Source organism: Pseudopodoces humilis, chromosome 6 (genome assembly GCF_049639895.1).
Source record: "Pseudopodoces humilis isolate 2021_Gansu_Grassland_sample_001 chromosome 6, ASM4963989v1, whole genome shotgun sequence".
NCBI lineage: Eukaryota > Metazoa > Chordata > Aves > Passeriformes > Paridae > Pseudopodoces > Pseudopodoces humilis.
The window spans coordinates 68,411,875-68,433,986 of record NC_142205.1 but is presented as its reverse complement, the minus strand read 5'-3'; the positions used below and the strand labels follow the sequence as shown (position 1 = coordinate 68,433,986).

The 22,112-nt window shown below is 41.0% G+C and overlaps 1 protein-coding gene across 2 annotated transcripts in view; it reads right to left on the bottom strand.

Annotated features, from left to right (window-relative positions):
• Positions 1 to 18,502, bottom strand: part of SEC24D (SEC24 homolog D, COPII component) — a 41,938-nt gene extending 23,436 nt beyond the window's left edge. The window contains exons 1-8 of one of the 2 annotated variants that reach the window (XM_014261688.2): positions 18,428 to 18,502; positions 15,141 to 15,323; positions 14,127 to 14,253; positions 12,627 to 12,775; positions 11,033 to 11,305; positions 10,153 to 10,274; positions 7,345 to 7,456; positions 5,887 to 6,014 (exon numbers count right to left, since the gene is read on the bottom strand). In XM_014261688.2, coding sequence (XP_014117163.2) covers positions 5,887 to 6,014; positions 7,345 to 7,456; positions 10,153 to 10,274; positions 11,033 to 11,305; positions 12,627 to 12,775; positions 14,127 to 14,253; positions 15,141 to 15,279 — 1,050 coding nt within the window. In that variant the 5' untranslated portion in view covers positions 15,280 to 15,323; positions 18,428 to 18,502. Of the gene's footprint in view, positions 1 to 5,886; positions 6,015 to 7,344; positions 7,457 to 10,152; positions 10,275 to 11,032; positions 11,306 to 12,626; positions 12,776 to 14,126; positions 14,254 to 15,140; positions 15,324 to 18,276; positions 18,300 to 18,427 lie in introns of those variants that run through there. The other variant, XM_014261689.2, reaches the window with a different exon arrangement.
• Between the last annotated feature and the right edge of the window lie 3,610 nt (positions 18,503 to 22,112).

Sequence of the window (22,112 nt, the reverse complement as noted above, 5' to 3'; positions counted from 1 at the left end):
CTTACCGTAATAACAGTGGTGCAGGGACCAACATACCAACAGAAGTATTTTAAAATAAAGGGTACATTTTAGGACTACTTTTCAATGTACACTAAAAACAAAACAACAGAAGAAAGTAAATGAGAAAATTTGCTCCAGTTAGAAGCAGCTCTGCTGCAAAAGTCATTGCTAAACCTGCCTCTGAATGCTCATTCTAGTTACAGAGTGCAGTTAAGGCTAACAAAGTTCAGGCTAACAAAAAACTTTCTCCTTGATGATGAAGTTTTGGGAAGCAATCCAATTCCAAATGATTTACTACCAAGTGCAGACTAGCACAGGGCATACTCCATAAAGAAAGCCTCATCTAATACAGGATTTATGCACCTCTAAATTAGGCATTGTGAAACCAAGCTTACAGGCACTGACCTCCAGAGTGGTGTGACACTTTCTGGGTGAAGCACCTGCAGATGCTTGGGAGTTCTGGGCTCTCCACACCGTGAATGGCAGAGTATGGCACCTCAGAGGAGCCTAGCAAAACCCCCAAACATTAACCTGCCACTAATTAGCTAAAAAAAATTAAAATAAAACCGCTTTGACAGAGCAACGAAGATTGCTTTGCTCCAAGCAGACTCAAAACTATGAGCCCAAAGTCTTAGTTCTCTCCTAAATGTGAGCACCAACAAGGATGCACTGGAAATGGTTTTATTTTAAAGCCTGGAAAATGTATGTTTAGGCTCACACCAGCACACTATACAGCGACATGTATTAACGAACATCACATATACAGGGCTTCTACTCCCACTACATTTTAAAACAAACACAGCAACTCAAAGATGTTGACAAAATCGTTCCCTGCTAGATCTTGGACATCCAGACACAAGAACACAAAATAATCCATACAGACAGCAGGATAGAAGTGTAAACAGCAGCTCTTCCAGAACCTGTTCTTCAACAATTTCCTTAAAAGCATTTAAGATAATGCTAGCATTATGGACAATTTTACTGTCCAACTCTGCTCTTGTGGAGGGATGTCATGAGAGAGAGATGTCCTGATTTCTGTCAAGTCAGCCACCATGCAGATAAGCATGACCTAGTTGATATAATGTAACCCTTTTGAGGGAAGGACCCTTCAACAGAATCCCTTGTTAAAAGCTCTTAAATTCGCCAAGCTTTATGCAGTAATAGCCTCCTGTGAAAAAGTAACCAAATAAAAGACAGAAATGAAAGGGTAAAACCCAAATGATGGCTTTTTACAGTGGCTAGGTATTATTAGCAAGCACCTCTCTTCTTCATAGCCAGCTTATTAATGCATTCCTAATACAAAGGAGCCCTCAGCTGGATGTTCAGTTGGAATAATTTCATCTTGCAGACTAAACATTCTTCATTCTCCTCAAATCAAAGCTCTGCACAAGCACAGAAGTGCTAATGAATGTGTGTGTCTATCAAAACATCAGCTTCAAACTACAGCCACAGCCTGCCTGCCCTGCTCACTAGCTGTAAATCAGGGACAACAGAACCTGGGTCCCACGGAGTCCAAAGTAGATTGGAGGAGCATGAGGACTTCCCTAAAACAAAAACTCCACTGGCAACATTGGATCATGTTTTTAGTTATCCACCTCACTTGATTTTTAGCTGCTGCCAACCTTATAACCCCAGCTAGGAACCTGTACTCTCATCCCTGTAAAAATCACAGCTTTCCAAACAGCTCAGCCACACTGGGCCTCATCAAATTTCACTATTCTGAAAAGGTAAAATGGCTTTTAGCTCATGAACACCAGCATTTCTGAGAAGCAATTCCATTCTCTTAACTAGTTAATGAACTGAGGAGAAAATGGAAGCAAAATATTAGATTCCTACCAATAGATATCTCTAAAAGCCAATAAATTTAAATAAATAGGAAAGAACACGGTAGAGAACAATGACACAAAACTACTAAGGAGCAAAGAAGGCAGCAATTTAGATATTTAAATATATAAAGATATAGATGACTACTAGAATTGTTTATATTGGATTTTACAACATGAAATACTCTTTTAACTAACTTTAACTTTTGATAGCAAGTAGCATTAATGCTAAATCAAGATCACATGGTTTATTTAGGCTCTGGAAACATGAATCCATCTCCAAAACAAATTCATGTAGGGCTTGGTCTAGCATGATAACTGTGAGAGCTCGTTTATTTTTATAGACTGTTGCTAAAGCACTGGTGGACTAAAAATAAGTTCTGTCAAACAATGATACCGTACTCTCCATCTATAACAAACAAATACTTTCCATAGATCATCCAAATCAGGAGCGTGAAAATGAACTGTTATGTTTGAGAAATAATAAATATGGACCTGGAAAGATAAAACTGTGAAATTTGTAGTGCATTTAAGACATTGGCAGAGGAGGGAAGGCATGAATGTTTTAACAGCTTTTGTTTCCAATGATAAGCAGTGCACAGGCAAAGTTCACTGGTTTATGATTTTCTAGATTGGCTGCAGGTTTTTTGTAGCAACCTCTAAAAGACTGTGCGCCCTCCACGGATTTTCCCCCACTAACTTGTAGCTTGAGGGCTTTTCTGACTAAATCCCTTTCACTTGCCCTTCTGAGTCTCAGTGCCTGCAAGCCAAGTGCTGCTACCTCACCTTCCCTGGGGTATCAAACACAACCCTAAAACCATCTTCACCCACTGGTTTCCACCTACGCATTAAATTTGCTCCCATGTGTAATTTAACATTTCTGAAGTAAAGCCTCATTTGTGACCTTCTCCTCAGTGTGACCAGCTACTATCTCAATTTTAATTATGGCTTCTCTACAACACTTTCATTGTGCAGCTCTACCAGGTTACATTTTTCATTTTTTTCTTTCTCACTGCAGGGGCAAACTCTGTTTGGGGGTTCACTTGAAACACATTCCACTCATCCAAAGACATGCATGAGATCCTTTCATTTACCATCCTTATCTACCAATGTTATGATTTCAATTTCTGTTCTTATTTTCTCCTACAGAGATAATTCATATCCTATTGTTTACTAGAAATGGAGATATCTGGTGTAAACCTCTTCAAAAGACACCCCTGTTCAATTTTTTGACAATTTTTTGTTCCTGACAACTTCTTCTCAGATGTTAGCTAAAATAAATTTTAAAAAAAATTAAACCTGACTTTGCCTGTTAATATTCCCACTTCACTTTTGGAGGCAGGACAACAGCCCCCTCCGTGTAGACATTCCACTTGGCCAAAAAGAACCCACAGTGAATAATGAACTTAAATCTGCCTTTCAGACTTTCTGAAATCCCAAATTACCTTTTCCCCTTTGGAAAACTTTCCAGCTGAAAGTATGAGAACACTGTGAACTCACCAGATCTAAACCTTATAGTTGAAAGCTCCCAGAATCTTTTATCTCCATCTCTTCTTGTATCCTCAGTCAAAGGAAGCAAATACCCAGAACTCAATTTCCAGTTGAGTTACTGCCCCCATGAAGGCAAATGAAAGTTTATTTTCTAAAAAAAAATAAATCCATTACATTTCCAATTCATCCACCCACAGGGTGACTGTGTTCAATTAAGAAAGAGAGTAAAGTCTCTACAACTGGGCTCTCCCTTTCTATACATACCTAATTCTGCCACTGCTGGAAGATTTAGCTATTTCTCTTCTTTCTTAACTAATTTTTTCTGCAGTTATTATGGATAACATGCTGTTTATCAAGAAATAAAGAAATTAGACAGATTTTCACTTTAATAACCCAATAGCAGGTGATGAGCATCACCTGTAGACACTGTTAAAAGGCACTGTCTCTAAAATAGAGTGAAACAAAACTTGCTGTGCCTTGCAGTCACCACTTTCAGGCAGAACATACCATACTAGGAAGTTCAGAAACACATATAAGCCCCTGAATGTATTTTACCTCTATAAAAAGCCCAGTTCTTTCAAATTAAGTGGCTTTTCAAAATTAAAGGAGTTATAAATCCCATATGGAAGACCATTTTTATTAGGAAATCTTAAGAGTACGATCTTATTTTGGCAGCAGCAGTGAAGACAAAGGGCACAGGCAAGCCATGGAAAAACTGCCTCAGCTAAGACTGCCCAGCTCTTCCCACTCTAACACTATCTCCTTAGTTCTTACAATTTTACCAAGCTATAATTGTTCTGACTAAAATTTTCCACGCTGGGCTTTTGCCAATTTTGAAAAGTCATTTTTCAGGCTTCTCCAAAAGACAGGCTAGAGAAAAACACATTGCTCTTTACAGATTAATGAGCCCCACTGACCTTTCCAACAGCTCAAGAGTGCAAACACTTCACAACGGGTGGGTCACCAAGAACATCTTCTTGCCAACCCCAGGAAAACCCCCCTGAACTTGGCCGAACCCAAATGTTTGGACATACTGCAAATTTATGTAGAAGAGATTTAGATTTTAGCAACTCATTGATCACCCTGTCCAAACACAATGCTAGAGACAAGGAAGCCATGTGTGGGAAACATAAAGGACTAGAGGCAGACTCTGAGTGCAAGATGCACAGATAAAGAGCCAAAATGCCAAGTGCATTTTGGAAGTGCCACCTGGGCACAGAAACTGGGATCAAGGGTGGTAAAGAGCAAAGGTTGGCTGATAAAGTGAAGGGGTGGAGAAGCAACAGCAGGAGTTTCACCCAGGAGAAAATGCAGGGGGGCAACAAGCCAAGTGTGCACACTTCCCTCAAGAACTGGAATGAAACCCAAAGTTGCTGTCTAGCAGACAAATGGTGAGACTTTGTATCTGCAGAGCCATCAGCAATACATACTGTTTCCCTATGGACCACAGAGAAGATAACTACAATCTACTCTGCTAAAATAATACTCTCATTTCAAACTACAGAGGTCTGCTGGGTTGGAAGTTATCCATCCTGATAAAGAGCAACATCTGCTTTTTTCCAACATATATTTAAAAAAAAAAATACTAAGAATTTATAAGCAATAAAACAAAGTTCAAGAAAAATCAGACTGCAAAACCAAGCACTGAATGTCTTAGCAATTTTAATTAGGCTTTCCTCTGTGGGCAGTTTATGAGGAGTTTTTGAAGACACAATCACATACTACAACTTTGATGAAATCCCTGCTTCTTTCCCATGACACAGCACTCTGGAGTAAATCAATGTAGGACATGAAAAGGAAATGCATTCTGCAGACCTCGCAGAATTTAGAAGCTGAAGAATTTAGAAGCAATGGAGGACACAGCAGATGAAGACCAAGCAAGATAATCCCTCAGATGATATAGCTAAATGCTGCACTTGAAAAAATGGATTTATCCCTGCCACTGATACAATCCTCTGGGGGTGCCAGGAAACCTGGGTAATTGTTTTAAGAGCAGAGAATACTGCAAAAAAATCTGCAGAAGAACTAGGGATATGTTTTGAATACGGAGGGTCACTAGAGATGGTTATGTCAGCAAAGGTTAGCACCTTCAAATGACAGTCAAAAATGGTTGGTTACATTTGTCTTCTTTCTGTGACTCAGCTCATCCATGTAGAAAACCCAATTATCGTCTTGGTCTGTTGTGCAATTAAATTATTTTGTAAAGACCTCAGTGGAAGAATGTCTTTCTTCAAATCTAATTCTCCACATATTAAAATTAACTTCATACAGTTTGTGGTCATCCTCTTTTAATGCTTTTGCCTAAAACTACAGAGATCCAGCAGAGTAAGCAACTGACAAAGCTGGCATAAACTAGAGGCACTTGGGAAAACACCAGAAATCCAGGGGAGTCATCACTCCTGTACCTTTTCCAAATGACAACTTTTGTCCTTTGAAGTTACACCATGACCCAAGCACACCTCAGTCTTCAGCCCAAGATAAAACACCATCCCTGCCAACCCAATCACAGAAGAACAAGTCTGCAGTAACTAGGAGCCGGAAGCCCAGAGGAGCGATACTCAGAACGCCCTACCTCGTTTGGTGGAACAGCAGCAAAGGGCTGGATGACAGCTGCCAGGGGGATGCGGGCCTGCTTGGCCATGTCTGAGGTCACTGGGAAGCAGTAGGTCGTACAGCGGATGTAACGGGGGCTGGCATGGCCTGCAAAATGCAACAGAGCACAATCAAAGTTTGGCAGAAGGAACCTGCCCTCCCCAGCACAGAGCAGAAAAATCACAACAACGCAAAGCAACAAGTGCCGCACTAAATACGTGCTTGCTTTTCCTCCCATGCAGGCTTCTGCCCATCTTTCCCTTTATATTCCAGCCCACTGCCCCTCCCTCTGGTTAAATCTTTTCTCCCTGAGTTTAAAGCAGAGATTCAAACGTAACAAGAATAAGCCAACAATTACTTGCAAGAAGAATCTCCGTAGAGATTACTTTGAAACAGCCCAGATCTAGGATCCTGGAAGAAAATATGGACGATATCCCAGTGGACACATCAACATTGTACATAAAGGAAAGAGGCAGACTGATCCCTACTGTTAAGACTGCTCTAATGAGCTAGCTCTGATTCAGAAAACATTCTTTACCTTAACATCACCATGCTCACCTGTATTGCAAAATACAGGGTGCAGAAGTCACCACCACATCTCCAAGAGGATACTCAGCTCAGGTCCCTCCAAGAGAAATTACTGAGTGCTGCAGACAAGAGCACTGAAAGGAGTTCAGGAATCAACTTCCTGATGCTCTCCTTGTAACCAACAAACTGCAGCTCTGCTCAGTTTCTTGCAAGGAATTTCTTGGATCATCAGAACAGCATTATCCCATTCTCAGACAATGCCAAAAAATCTTGGTGTGTTTTTTTTATACACTTAGTACATTTTATATAGTTTATCTCAGCATTGATAAATTACTGCTGGGCTGAATAATACCATCAGTTTAACCTGTATTAAAATTTTGAGCCTGCTGTCAAGAGCAGCATGTGGAAGACTGTACTTCCAGGCTCCAGGCAGAAGCAAAGGCAGATAAATTTCTCCTTTGGCTAGCATACATCAACTAGACAGCTTGCACACTGCCCTATCACTTGAATAGAAATTAATATCTTAAAAGGTACAGTGCTAGTCTAGTCTTACTGCTTCTTCTAATGTCCATCTTTTAAACTTCCAGAATAACCCAAAAAGGATTTTCAACTTGAAATGTAACACCTTCAAAAATTTTAAGTTAAAAAGGAAAGTTGTCTCAACTACTCATATTCTTTGCAAGGGCAGGAAGAGTAGAGAAGGTGTTAAGCCAAGGTGTAAAAATTCAACTCCCGCTTCCCTCCTCCACCCGTTTCTTTTTCTGTTCAAAGGAAGTTTGCAATTTCCTGTCCAATTTAGAGCAAATACCATCATTTTCAGATGACAAATTCGGGAATTTAGTCTTTGTTTTAATTAATTATATTCAATTTCCCCTAGAAAGACTCCCAAAGCAGTAACAAAGACAGCTACCTTGGTCCTGGATCACACAGTTGGTGGTGACGAGGGGAGGAACCTGTCCTCTTGTGTTTGTGGCGTAGACCTGCCCTCCCCTGGCAGCCTTATCGTTCTCGATTACTTGAATCTGGTGAAGAAGCAAGAACAGTATGAGGAAGCAAAGTCATGCATTCAGCTACCCTCATGAACAGGCTAAGATCTACACTAAGTAAGACTCTGGTTGAAGCCTAGTTTATAACAATTTACAATATAATGTGCATGAAATGTTCATGCAGCTGACTTTGCTGCCCAAATTCCTTTCCCATACACTGCTCCCTGTTACTTCTGCAAGATCCCTCACTCATCAGGTCTGACACTTTCCATGATATAACTATGAACTAAAGTCATACAAAGCTGTATTTTGTTCCACACCAGAAATCAAATCACTGAGAGGATACCATCATTCCTCCTCTTCCCTCAGCAACCTGGTTTAGAGTGCAGCCAAACAGCTGTGGGAGGCAAGGGGAACAAGACAGGGGATTTCTGAAACTGGCTTTGCCACTGCTGCAGGTACCTCATGGAACTTTGTCTTTACACTGCACATGAACTTCTAATAATAGCTAGGGAACTTCAGAAGCCTCTGTTGGAAAGCAAACAGAGAAGAAAAACTAAATTAGTTGCATGGAGTCTACTGATCAATGTCCCAGAGGTATTTCCTAACACACTGAAAACAGTCCGGGGCCTGTACCTTTTTTTATCAATAAAGTTTTTTTGCACCGCAATTTAAATATACAAGACATTCCTCAGAGAGCTTGTTAGATCTTCTGCTTGATTACTTTTCCCTGCCTCCTTGGCTTGTATACTTATAGCTAACTCTGGCATTAGAAGGAAAAAGGTTTCGCTCTAAAAAGGTCCACTGGCTGAAGAAAGCAAAGCACTCTGAGACTCAGCTCTGCAAAGGATCAATGTGCCACGGTATTCTGCAGCTAACTGACCTAAATATATCCTTGTTCTTGGAAATAATTGGTGACAAAGTCCAGATGCGAGTTTTCATAGATGTTGTCAGGGTACATATCAACCTCTAACATATGTATGAGAAATATAAATCAACAATGGCTACAGATAAGAAGTAAATTTATCTGGCAACACTGCTATAATTATATAATGTAAATATAACAACAAAAAGACACACGGTCATACTTATTCCTCATTCTGAATTAGCTTTTTGTCCTTCACAGACATTAACCCAGATCATGTTTCTTTTAAACATTCGTTCTGATCCTCTCTGCAAGGCTTAAACAAACCTTTTAACCTATTTTAACATGGCTCTTGTAGTCAAGGCTGTTTATGCTGTGTGCATAATTGAAACAAGACATCAGCCCATGTTTTCATGCCAGACCTCCTTCTCCCCCTGCCCCTTTTTTTAAATTAGACGAGATCATTTTATCCCTCTAATGTAAAAAGCATTGCACTGAAACATCAGGAATGACTGACTTAGGGGCATTTGTTATTTTTACAGACACTTGATTCAAGGGTTTTTTTACACAATGCTTTCCAGTTAAAAATTGCTTTTAACAAGGCAATTGCAGTTGTTACATTAACACCTAAGGGATTATCAACAAGTGCTTTCCCAAACTTACAGGGGGGTTTGCATCAAATTCACCACTGGGTAAAATAAATCTTTTGTAGAAGGACAAAAGGATACCCTTGCTTTAAGAAGCAAGAGCGTTTCATACTAGACAGTGTGAGGCTTTTGCAAAATGTTTTCCCTGTACACCAAACCTGCCTCAGCAAGAAGTGTAAGATTCCTTCACCCAGACTAGCCTGCTATGCGGTGATGAAAACATTTTTTTAAAAGTAGTTCTAGGTTGAAGAGGCTTCAAGAACTCTGACTCTCTGAGGACCTTCTGACCTGTTCAGATGATTGCCAGAACCTCTCCTAAGTGTGGGCAGCAGAGCACTTTCCCTGTGAGTTTAGCACACTATTGCTTTTTATTTCCATCAGCTGTTTCCAGTAAAGAAGTTAAATGCTGCCTGTGCCTGACCAGCCCTTTCTACTTCATTTCAGAAGTACTACTTCATTTCAGAAAGATGTATGCAACCATAACCTTGTTTTCTCTAGGACCATTCTAAGAACAGACACTGTCCCATCAGTGCATGTTCAACAGCTGAGCTTCTTCAGCCTGCATAAAGCTTAACCATCAGGTATATTCCAGGCTACTGACATCTTTACAAGGCTGGAGCAACTGGAAGGATGGCTCAGACAAATAATTCTAGTTGCCTGAGAAACTCTTGAAATCAAAAGGCAAAGTGGCTTTTGAGAGTTTCTCAGCTTCTCAGCATTGCCAGGACTGCACTTCCAGAGTTCCTGTACCTGTACTGGGTACAAATCCTACTCTGGTATGTTACTAAGTTCAAGCCTTCAAACTTTTCAGAGTGAAAAGGAAAGGCGATAAGCTGCAGTGAACACAAGCAGTTCTTCAGTACTGGTCACTGTCTCACTAATAATCCTGTCAAGAATTCCCAGTGAACTATTCCCTATACAGTATTTGGGACATACTCACGTATGAGTGTCCCATGCTAGATAAAGTTAAAAAGCATCTTCAGTACTCTAACTAATTTCATGCACTAATTGATCCAAAACTGACACCACAGAGTACAAAATTGCAATAATTAGAAACTGCAAGAACTAGAATATATGTTGAGAACCAAGCCATGGAAGTGCCAATGTATGTTATGAAAAACCTCACCAGCTAAAATGAACACAACATTAGCACTGTCATTCCTTTCTCTTAAATGCAGCAGAAAGTTGTATTTATAAAAAACTAGAGCCATGTTACTTACTGGGCTTGGAATAGAATCAGGATCAAGCTTCTTCTGTGGTGGGCCTGCGAGCTGTGCTGGACCGCCAGGAAAAGCACCAGGATACGACAGCTGAGGTGCTGCCATCTGAGGACCATAGTTTGCTGCAGAGTTAAAAATGACAATTCATTTCAAGTATTTAAGTTCCATTATGAATGCTTATCATCAACATCTGCCATGCAATTCTTACTCAGTTAAGTGCAACACCTCCTTCCCCTCTGTTTTCAGCAACTAAAATAAATGGATTTCTGTGGCTCAGTTTGGCTTTAGTTTGTGTTTTTAAAAAGTAAGAACAACACTAGATGTGACAAATTTTGCTCCAAAGTTTTCAGGCTTGTGTCAAGTAGGATGGTTAGTAGAGATTACCGCAGCTCCTCACACCAGGCCATTACATCAGTGAGTCTGAATCTGTTCAATAACATCAGTCAATGCAAACTGATATCATTAGCTGGCTTTTTGTATTCAGTTACAATCCATTATTGCTATAGCAACACATTCTGGAAAGCTGCTTATGACAGTACTACAAGACAGAAAGCAGCCTATACCTTTACAGAGAGTAAGAAAAGCCTCTTCCTGTAGTATCTTGTGCCTTCACCAGTTACTAACCACTAATTCTGTTTCTGATCCAAATTAATCTCCTTTTTCTTGTTACAGTCTCGACAGAGTGCTTAACTTGTGAGCAAAAGCAAAGCCTGTCTCAAGTGTACTGCCTGCCAATGCTCATCTTTTCCTTCTACTGAAAGGGAATTCCTATTCCATTTTTCCCGGTCAGCTGAAGATTGAGCCACGAATGGACACAGCTCCACCTGTGATTATGCCCGCACACTTTGTTTTCAATCACATAACAAACATCCTTCCCTACCTTGCTGAGGATGATATCCAGGCCCTGGAGGCTGTCCCGGAAGGTGTTGCAAGTTAGGATTTGGAGGGACAGGGCCAGGAATTCCACCCTGCCTGGCCACAGGAGGCAATGCTGGCTGAGTACAAAGGCCATTAACACTATTTGCTGGTGGAGGAGGCAGCTGTGGTGCAGGTGGCAAACCCATCTGCTGCTGGGCTGGGGGCAGCACTTGCGGGCCCTGGAATGCCGCCCGATGCCCGGGAGACACGGAGGAGCTCGGAGCAGTGCCAGGACCTGTGTGAGAAACTGTATCAGCTGAGTGAGAAATGACAACCTACCAAACCTGTGCCAAAGGTGCTCTGGCTCTGTTCAATACATTTCCATGACAGATAGGCAATAGTGGATCCCATACTGACAGCGCTGCCTTATGGGACTCTATGCGTCTGATCACATAACAAATCATGGTTTAAGTCTCAGTTGTTTCAATCATTTTATTTCTTTTGGCTCTATCTGCAATAAAACCCCGCAGCTGGGGTCAATGGAGAAAGAGAGAGAAGCCAGAGTTCGACAGTTCTTCACTACAGCACATAGATCACTCTGCTTTCAAAATACTACTTCATTTCAGAATGTGAAACAACATTCTTTTTGGTCAATAATCCATTTCTCTTATGTGGCAAGTCTTTGCTAGGCTGCTATTTGTGTTTCCCCATTACAGGTTTGATGGAAAATAAATCCACTTGATACTAAAAGGTGAAACATGTGGGAATTATTTTGTACATACTGGCAAGGGATTGTTTGTTGTTTGTAAGATCCAGATTCCAATTAGAATTAAGAGGACCCTGGAAATACAAGTTTTTTGAGACTTACCATCTGTAGACACTTTACAAAACCTACATTTTTTGGTCAGCTTTTCCCCCAGAGATAAATTAATTTTAAAGAGAGCTACAGGAATAACCAATATTAGGTTTGAAGCAAAACAAGCATTGTGTTCATATACAAACACTGAAATACATCTTCTATCACATATGTTAACTGAAAATAAAAACTTTACACGCAAAAAACAAGCCTCTCAGCACACTGTATTTTTCATAATTGTTTTAAATTTGTTCATATGATGTATTTTGGAAAATTTAAATGTGTATCAGCTTTTGTGGCTAGAAGTAATTTACATGGAAGCATCACACAATCACACCTTTATGGCCTAGGTTTGAGATGGTACTGCATCAAAATAAATGCAGATAAATTTAGATTAAAACCCAAAAATGTTTAGACAAAAAAAGAAAATAGCCTTGTAAGAAAAGTAACTGTAAAAAGCTGAGAAAAATTAAACCCTGTCTCAATATTATTGCCCATGCCTTGGCCATTACTGACATGTTCACTAAGTAATTTGAGAAATGACTGATGGGATACCCAAATTTTATGGAAGGCTCGTCAAACATCAATTCAGAATTAACCCAATACTACTGATTTAAGGAACTGGATGAGATAAAAAAATTCTAAGAACCTAAGCCAATGATGGTGGCCAAAGGTCTCATTTTCTGCTTATACAGAAGTTCAATAATTCATAGTCCTAATTCTTCAACTGAGAAGAAGTCAATCAGATAAACCCAATTACCATAGTTATTTATCTGCATGCTGTTGAGCTGGTCAGCAAGTTGTGCTGTAGAGGAAGCAGGTGCAGTATTTGGGAAGGCTGCTTGGGACTGGTGACTGTAGGGAGGATAGGAAGGTCCTGTGTTACCTGGAGGTGGAGGGCCTTGAAACCTAAAGGGAAAGATCAGTGCAGTTACACAAAAAAATTACATCAACCAATCGTAATTCTCCAAGATCTCCTACTTCCTCAAGGTGGTGCTGAAACAATTAATTAGGACAAAACGCTAATGAGTATCCCTACATTCTGCTCAGCAATACACTTATACACTTAATCTTAATACACTTGTATTAAGATACACAAAGGACAGAGACTGCACACTTGTTTAATAAAAACAGGCAGTCCATGTTTGTTTGCACACTTGTTAGAAACAAAGCAGAGTGAGAGCATGCCATGGCAAAGTGGGAGCAGTAATAACTGTAAGCCTGACGATTAAGAAACACAAGCTTCTGAACATATCTCACAGCACTCCATCCCCTTTCCAAGCTTATAAATGAAGATGCCCTACCAGGGGTGGGTGATGAAGACTAGGAGAAAAATCTGTGAAGAGAAGAAAAGGAAGGGAGAAATTGTTGAGGAGCTCTCTGTAGCAGAGGAAAAAAGAAGATGCAGGTAGAAAAAAACTTCATGATTATCAGATGTGGAAAACGTGAATGCAAGAGAAACAACTAAAGAAAAGAAAGCAGTAACACATGCATGGCTTACAAAGGTATTTTCTACCAGACCATTCCACTCTGGCTACGTCCCAGGGACAAGCAACACGAATTTTTCCTGTGACCCCTTGTAAAACTGAGGGTGGACCCAGCTATTTCCAGAGAAGTAGAATTCATTTTACTTGAAATTTTTGTCTAGATACCTCCTGGCCTAGAACAGTGCTTCTGAGCAATTGTGGAAAAAGAAAAACAACAAAAAAACCAACCCAACCAAAACAGGTGAAGAACAGGAGATGTGCAGCTGTCAGGGCAATGACTGGAAGCTATGAAAGAGAATCAGTATTTTACTATGTCTACATCATCTTGAACAACTGATCACCAGCCTTTTTGGGTCCTCCTTCCCACAGTGATAACAAACAGGCTTTCCTATTTTAACATGAAATAACCACACAAAAACTAAGAAGCACAGAAGCAGATGAAGATTTCAACCAGCTACAAGAAGAACATTGTTAAATGGTGTCAAGTTCACTAAAACTGAAGGAGTTGTGGGTACACAAACTAATTCTGCCACTCCTGGGAGATGTGGAAAATAACTAATATTTGACAGAATTAAATAAAAGAGCTGTATATTGACTCACTTTACCTGCAACACACACACTGTAATAAAGCTTGGCTATCCCCTCATACAACTTTTTTTCCATGATTTCTTTCTACAGCTTTCACCAGTCCCTGTTTTCTCCCCTTCCCACACCTGTCTCCTTCAAGAGAGGTAACAGAGCTCAGAAGTCAGGTATTGATCCTTTCCAGTCACCTCTGTGGCTGCTGTCCTGGTGTACCAGACCCATTCTGGAAACTGTTTGGGTTGAATTGCTGTGCTCCAGGTGGTGGAGGCCCAACAGGAGCTGGAGATCCAAAAGGCACAGCAGATTTCGACACACCTGCAAAAGATTAAGCACTTTTATGTAAAACCCTGTGAGAAAGAAGAAGACGGACAAGAAATGCGGGTGTGCAGCTCTGCTCTAGAATTAAGAATAACAGCTTTGGGTCACCCTGCTCAAGCACAGGGGTTGTCCCAGAAGTCCCTTCCAATCCAATCTCAGTGATTCTGTTGGAAAGCACAGATTTCTGGTCAGTTATAAAAGTAGATATGAAAAACTAAGAGAGAGTAAAAAGGAAACAAACAGTAGTTTGTAACTTTCCAGAAAAAAAAAACAAACCAAGAGAGACAGTAAGAAAAAGCAAGGAAGAAACAGACACTGACTGCAACTGCCAGTTTGGGGAAGTGATAATTCCCTGTCATCCAGTCATATTTCAAGGTAGAAACAAGAGGTCCCTCTGATTTCAGAGACCAAGGTAAGAATGAAAACTTAAAGCAGCTTCTCAAAATAAAAATGAAAAGAGCTTCCAAATGTAGAACCTGCTCTCCTGTGCTGAAAATGGTTCTTAATTCAGATCTAGTATAGTGACCATGAAGAAACCGTGATTTATGTAAACAGCAGTGTTGAATGAACAGCATTTCAAACTTTATTTCTTGAACTATTTTCCTGTTAAGTTACTCTAACATAAAAAAATCATCTGGTATGAGAACCAGTATTTACCCCAAGTATTCTATTAAGTCAATTACCAGAAGCATTTATATCAGAATTCTGACTATATTCAGCATTTGATTAGGGTAATATAACTCCTGCTGTCTCCAATAAGAAGTTTTAGAAAAACTTTTCTGTTTCCTGTTGCAGTGTCTGTGTAAAACACAAGGTAGAAAGAGATGCAAAACACTATTACAGAAAAGTAGACTCTGAAAATAAATTTTAAGCCAAAATAATACCTGGTTGAGGTGCTGAGTATGAGGAGTTAGGGTCCCCATAATGTCCATAATGAATTGAAGAATTAGGTGGTCCAAAACCTCCTATTCCTGGCTGGGATTGGGAATATGGAGGAGCTGCAACATAACCTTGTTGGCTCATGATGGCAGTTTTCTCATTCCAAGTATTGTGTCCTCTTCAGGAATCTGCAAAAAGGTAAACAACACCTGCTACTTACTCTCTGTGCATTTTAAAAGGCTGTGAATTGTATCCCCCTCCCCAGAAAAGGTAAAAGACACATTTGAAGGTAAAAAATGACCTGAAGTCAGGGGCAAATACTGGTTTTCCTTGGTAGCTTAGCTCCCTCAGCATTCCCACATGCTACATTTAAATGGATTCACCTCTCCCAAGCCCATGGAGAGAACTGTAAGCAATGGATCTGCAGATGGAAAAAACTCTCAAAGCAAAGCCCCAAACTATTCCTTTTACTGGGAGAACCTTGACTTTAACTACACTTTTAAAACACACTGTGAATCCTGCTCCCCAAATACCAGCCATCCCAAAGAACACACTGAAATATCAGGAAAGGCACAGTGACTGGAGCAGAAAACTCCCCCTAGCAAGTCCTTCTCCTGTGCTAGCACACCATATTTTAGAGGAGGTGTGGAATACGACACCATTTTTCCACCAAACCTTTTACAAACCTTCTGCATCAAGCTCACTCCAAGCAAGTGGTGGAAGATTCCTTGCTTTTGATGCTGGCGAAACAGAGAATAAAGTACAGGATAGACAGAGTTCCTAATTCTGATTGTCTTCTGCATTACTGGCCCAGGCCTGAGCAGCCTTTTTACTCCAGAACTTCACACTGTTCCAAAACTGAGCACAAGATATTCCACAGGGGAGAGTTGAGGCAGTATGGCCTCAACAGCACTGCATGTTGCCCTTGCTGTTATCAGGCATCTTCTCCCTAAGTTTCACATCTTGATCCTGTTGTTGTGAAATAAATCAAACAAGCAAACCCCAGAATCTGATAGAAAGCAATTCAGGAAGGGTTTTCTAATGATGATAGCACTCACAAAATATGTAATTTCTTTCTTGTAGTCAGATTTTGTTTAACAGGATAGAGTAACATTTTAGAAAACTTTCAGGAAAGAGTGTCCTGATAATTACCATCATTTTTAGAAGCAGAAAATCTGAAGAATCTTGCACTGCCAAACCATATGATTATATTTCACCAGACTAGTTTTCAGATATCGTGCCCTTGCCACCAAGAGATCTGAAAAGTTATTAAAGTTGTACGCACAGCAGCCTTGACAACAAGCTTCCTCTTTTCCACGTGAGAACTTCTATTTTGATAGTAGATTGAATTTAACAGTAACAGAATTTCACTTTCCTGAGGCCCAAATGAAACTGTTCTGAGAAATGGTGAGGATCCAACCCCTGAACAAGCATTCACTACTCCTGTAGAGTCCCAAGCATAGAAGCCAGGCATCCCCAAAGAACTGCACAACATAAATTAGCATTTCAGGTGTTAAGTGTTCCTTTGAAATAAGCTTTCCCAACCACCTGTACTTCACATTCTTAAGCTCAAACCATGGAGTCATCTTTAAACATGGAAACTGGATGAAAATAAACCACGAATTGTGCTCCAGAAGCACACACTAAGGCTCCAAGAATACACAGATAAATTTATGCTGCCCTTGCACATGTCAGTAGAGCAAAGTTATCCCTACCAGAAAGCCCATTCCTATGCTTCCCAAATTAAACAGATATTTCTGAAGAAATAAACCTCAACAGTTTTACTGATCAGCCACATCAGACAAGAAATCACTCAGAGCTGTGTAAAGGGCCTGGCCCTCCCCAAGCTCTTCAATGCAGCACAATATTTCTCAGTTGCAGTAGTTAACTATTTACAGGAGTTAATCCTATGGAGTTTTCTATTTATTAGTTAACAAGGTAAACACAGGGAGAAGAAAGAAAAATGTTTAATCAGAGGCTTGGGTGCTGCCAGCAGTACCTTCTTCCTTCCCCCACCTCCATCAGAAAAGACGTGGCAGTGAGAGCTTCAGTTGTTCCAAAAGACACTAAATTAGCATTAAATTATCTACACATCAGCAATAGACATACATACATACATATTTTATATCTAAATAAAGGAAAGGATTTTCACTTAGAGGCAGCTGCAACAACCAACATCTTAAGCTGCAAGAGCATTCAGAGGAAATTACTTCCTCCACAGCTTACTCACACACACACAAAAAAATCTTGCCACGTCAAACTTCCCACAGACAGTATAAACACACAGAGGTTGTGCTGAAGTGAGAGAGGACCTCTAAGCACAGACAAAATAATACAAGTTTTAACACAGTTCCAGATTCTACTTAGAACCGAGGATATTTAATCTCTTCTCAGGATGGATGTATATATACCAACTATCACAAGTGAGTGTTTTAAGGTTGCCTGAAGAATTATGAGCATTTCAGGAATTATACCGTGGGGGAAGGTGTGGATGCACCATGCAGACCATGGTAAGAGTTCATATAAAGGGTCAAGAAAACTTTTTTCTCCCTGTCTCAACACTAGTTCACCTTGCACCCCATAACTTGGGGAACACCACCAGCACTGAGGAACAGCTGCAGAATTTAATTGACCTCTATTAAGAATAGGCTGTCACCCTTTTTCAGAAGATCGCAGCACCTATGCAAGGCTCTGGTGTCTCTGTGAAGACGTACAAGGTAACTGTGTGCAAGCAGGAGGAGGACAACACAAAAACAGGCTCGCGTCCTTGGCTCCCTGAAGGAGAAGCATTAACTTTGTATTTCTTCCGAGACACCGCGCTCCCCAAGGCGTCACCCGGGCAGGGTGACCCGAGCTGTCCCTGCCCGTGGAGCGCTGCAGGGTCAATCTCCCAGCCCCTCTCGGGGGCTCGCACACTCACAATGCAATACAGCCACACACCTATTTCAGGGCTCCTTGCCGGTAACACATTGCGAACTAAGCTATGCAAGCAAAATAGAGATTTCCCCCCCATTCACTGCCAAGCTTGCAAAGATTTTCCACATCTTTTTACGCATCTAACTTTTCTATTCCCTATCGCCGACGAGGCTCGCAACAGGTCCGGCCCCGCGCTCGCAGCCACGGCCCGCCCCGCGGCAGTACCTGTGCCTGCCCGGGGCCGCGCTCCGCAGCCCCCGGGCTCCGCGCTGCTGAGGGCGGCCGCAGCCCCGCGCCCGCCCCGCCGCTGCCCGCGCTGTCCCCGCGCTGTCCCCGCGGGGCCGCCTCAGCCGGGGGCGCCTGTTGGGACCGTTACCTGCGGCCGCGCGCCCGCCGCCTCACGCGCCCGAGTGCCACGTCTGAGGCGGCCCCGCGTGGGCCGCGCCTGCGCAGTGCGGGCGGCGAGGCCGCGCCCGCGGCCGGGCCGTGCCCTCACGGGCGGGGGCGAAGGGCAGCCCGGCGCGGTCGCCCTGGGATAGTGTTTCCTTCTGCGCCGGGGGATGCGTCCCGATCCAAACACGGAGCAGCCGTACAGAAGGGATACTTTTGTTTTCTCGTTGTGTGCTTGAAAAACAGAATCGCGGAATCAATTAGGTTGGAAAAGACTCCTGAGGTCATCGAGTCCAACCTATGACCGAACAGCACCACGTCAACTACACCGTGTCCCTCAGTGCCACGTCCAGGCTTTCCTGAAACGCCTCCAGGAATGGTGACTCCACCGCCGCCCCGGGCAGCCCATTCCAATGTCTAATTATCTATTCTGTGAGAAATTCTTCCTAGTGTCCGATCTAAAGCTCCCTAGGGGAGCAGCTTAAGACTGTCACCCTGTCGCCAGCTTGCCTGGTCGAAGATGTATATATGTATATTTACAACTACATTTTACACATATATAAATTGCATATCTGTATGTAAAATTATGCCACCTGAATATCTACAGTGAAATATGATGCAGGTACTTTACCTGTTTGCATACTCCGGGTTTAATTACTGGTCAAGTGCACTTAAAAATGCTGCCTTGGTTACAGGATAGGTAATGGTTTTGCAATTAACAAAGTAGAAACATGGGAGTAACATGAGAGAGATTGGAAGTAACGTGAGGAAGATGTATTTGTAAAGTTACTTTTCTTCCCAATCACAAATAAACATTAATTGTGTTAAAGTAAAAAGAAAGGAAACTGGCTGATGAAAAAAAGCTATCACTCAATCACAGAATCATAGAATATCCTGAACTGGAAGGAAGAATCACACCACAACAGCTGTGTAACTCACGTGCAACTGGAATTCAGGCTCCAGAGGCTTTCTTTTCCTTGTTACAACCTTAAAAAGCTTTTTGAATGCACTAAACAGTTTTACCTAGAGCTATATCTCAGTAATGGCTGTGACCTCAACCCAAACTGTCCAAAGCAGTCATTACTGTACAAAAGAATTCTGAAAAAAACCTCCAGTTCCTTTGAAACAGATGTCAAAATGAAGATACACAGAGGCATGACATGAAAGGCTCACTAGAAACCTCAACAAGCAACACAAAGTAGGCAAGAACAAGGCTTGACCTGTCTTATTCTCGCTACTCAGAGCTAGATTCACCATTAAATTATATAAGCTGGTTTTCTACATGTTATCAGAGCCAGTACCATTGGATATGTCAGGGAAAGTGTAAAACCTTTCAAATCTCTCCCAGCTGTCTAATCAGAATGGAAAATTTCATCGCTGAGGTGACAAGCATTGGTTAAACTGGATGTGGTTTTGGCTGCAGGGTATCAGTGACTCTTCCATAAGCAGGATGCAAACCAATGCCTTTCATCATTGCTGTGCTGTCCTTTCACCCCTTGCCCCTATCTCTTTTCCTGGTTTTACAGACGCATTAAAGTTATGCAAACCTCTTCTGAAATATCACGGCACTGAGGAAAATAACAGGTTTAAGTTTGGACATTCCCTGTTTTGCCAGGGAGACAGGCAGCCACTGTCCCACAGTGCCGCTGTGTCTCATTCCAAGCTATTAACAGTAAGCAGCTGTGGATAACTCAGCACCGAGGAACCGTGCACTTACTTGGCCACTGAATACTTACTATCAGATTTCTCCTCCCTGAAATCAGCTCCAGTGAAACTGAAACATGAGATCAGCAAGAGATAGCAAGGAGAAGCCATGGCATTGGCAGTTCTTCACTTAATTCAGGCCCACTCTGGAAATGGGTCAAGATGCCTCTTTTTTTTGAGGATGTTCCTGTTGTCCTTTAGCCTGGCACACTGAGGCATGCAGCATGTCACAGTCTGGATGTTTGGAAGCTACAACTAGGATTTATCTACTGTTTTCACCTATAACATTAAAAGTAATTTAAGGTTTTCAATTTCAGAAACGTGGAAACATCATTAAAGATTAAAGTGTGTTATTGGTCTGGAATGTAATTTCACAAAAATGAGAATGCAGGATTGCTAAACTATTTTAAGTAATTTTATTAAATCATTTCAATTAAACCATACCATAAAATCTGAGAATCTGACTGGTTTGTTCTCTATTGTTGTCAGCAATGATGACCTTGTAGATTAAATTACCTTTTGTAGCAGAATCAATTAGGTTGGAAAATTTATCCTGTAGTGGTACCTATGCAATGCTGCTGAAAATGAATGTGATTTCATACATTTCAGACCCAATTTTGAGTAGTACACAGGCTCTATAGAAGGCTAGCTCAAATCTTTCTGAGACCATTATTAAATTTGGTTTTTAGTTATTATTATTTTTCAAATAATTTGAGATTGGACTGTTCCCAGAAATTACTGCTGGAGGTCTATGAAAGCCCCTGCTGAACAAACTGCAGATCTCCTGTGTCTATCTCATAGCACATCCCATTAAAACAATGTGTGTGTAATCCCAGGAAACCTAAATCCTATCCTAACCTTTTCAGTTACTGGATGCCATTAAAATAGAGCCTTGTTACAAGGTTCCAGGAGGAATCAGAACAAACCTTTCTCTAGGGGAAGATATGGGCAATATTTTATACATTCTTTAAAGAAAAGACTATTTCATCACAAGGAATAGTTCATAAAACTCCAAGGATTATACATTTTAAAAGGTTGTTCTTTTTGTTGAAACTGTTTTTCTTCTTTTATTTCATTTGTGTGTCCTTCAGACAAAGCTACAAGTTTGCTTTTGCACATCAGAAGGGTCCTAAGAGCTATTTACATAAAAAAAGTTTACTTTGTTTTCTTGTCTTGCCTACATATATTCACTAAAATCTTATTTAATGCTTTGCCTACTGTATATTTAAGGTCTATGAAAAACATCTTACAGCTCGGTGTAAAGTGCTTTACAAGAAAAATGGAAATTATATTTTAAAATATTATTTGATTAAAATGAAAGCAAGGACTTTGGTATTAAAAAAACAGTCAAAAGGAAGGAATTATGTTCTTAACCAAAAAATCATGTGTCAGATTAGAAAATGCTATATGAAGAAAAAGAAATGATGTAATATTTCAGGAATCAGAACACTAGTAAGAAGAAACACATCAGTGTTGTGACTAGCTACATTTTTAACATAAAAAGATAAGCACAGTAGAAACCTGAAAGAGGGTACAGCAGAAGTGAATACTGATATTTTGATTAAACAGCCTCAAAGTCAAATATCATTGCAGTGCACCCTTTAAACACTTCCCTATAGGGAATGAAAACAGCCAAGGGTTTTCAGAATACCAGGCTGATGTAGGTGTTGTTTTTCAGGGAAAACAATACAGGAATGTTAAAATCCTAGGCAGGTATTCATTGCTGTATATTTCGAGTACCCTTTGTTAATAGATACTTCCTACAGGGACTGTCTGCTATCACCCATTTCAGCTCAGGCATGGGGCCACAATAAAGGAAGAATTATTTCCTTACTGCTTTGTTGGTTTGGTTTTTTTTTTCACTAAGGTCACTCAGACTGTGGATCAGAGCACCCAGAACCACAGTGGGTCCTGGCCAGTTGAGGAGGCCACTGGGAGTCCATCAGGGATTGCTGAGCACACAGATC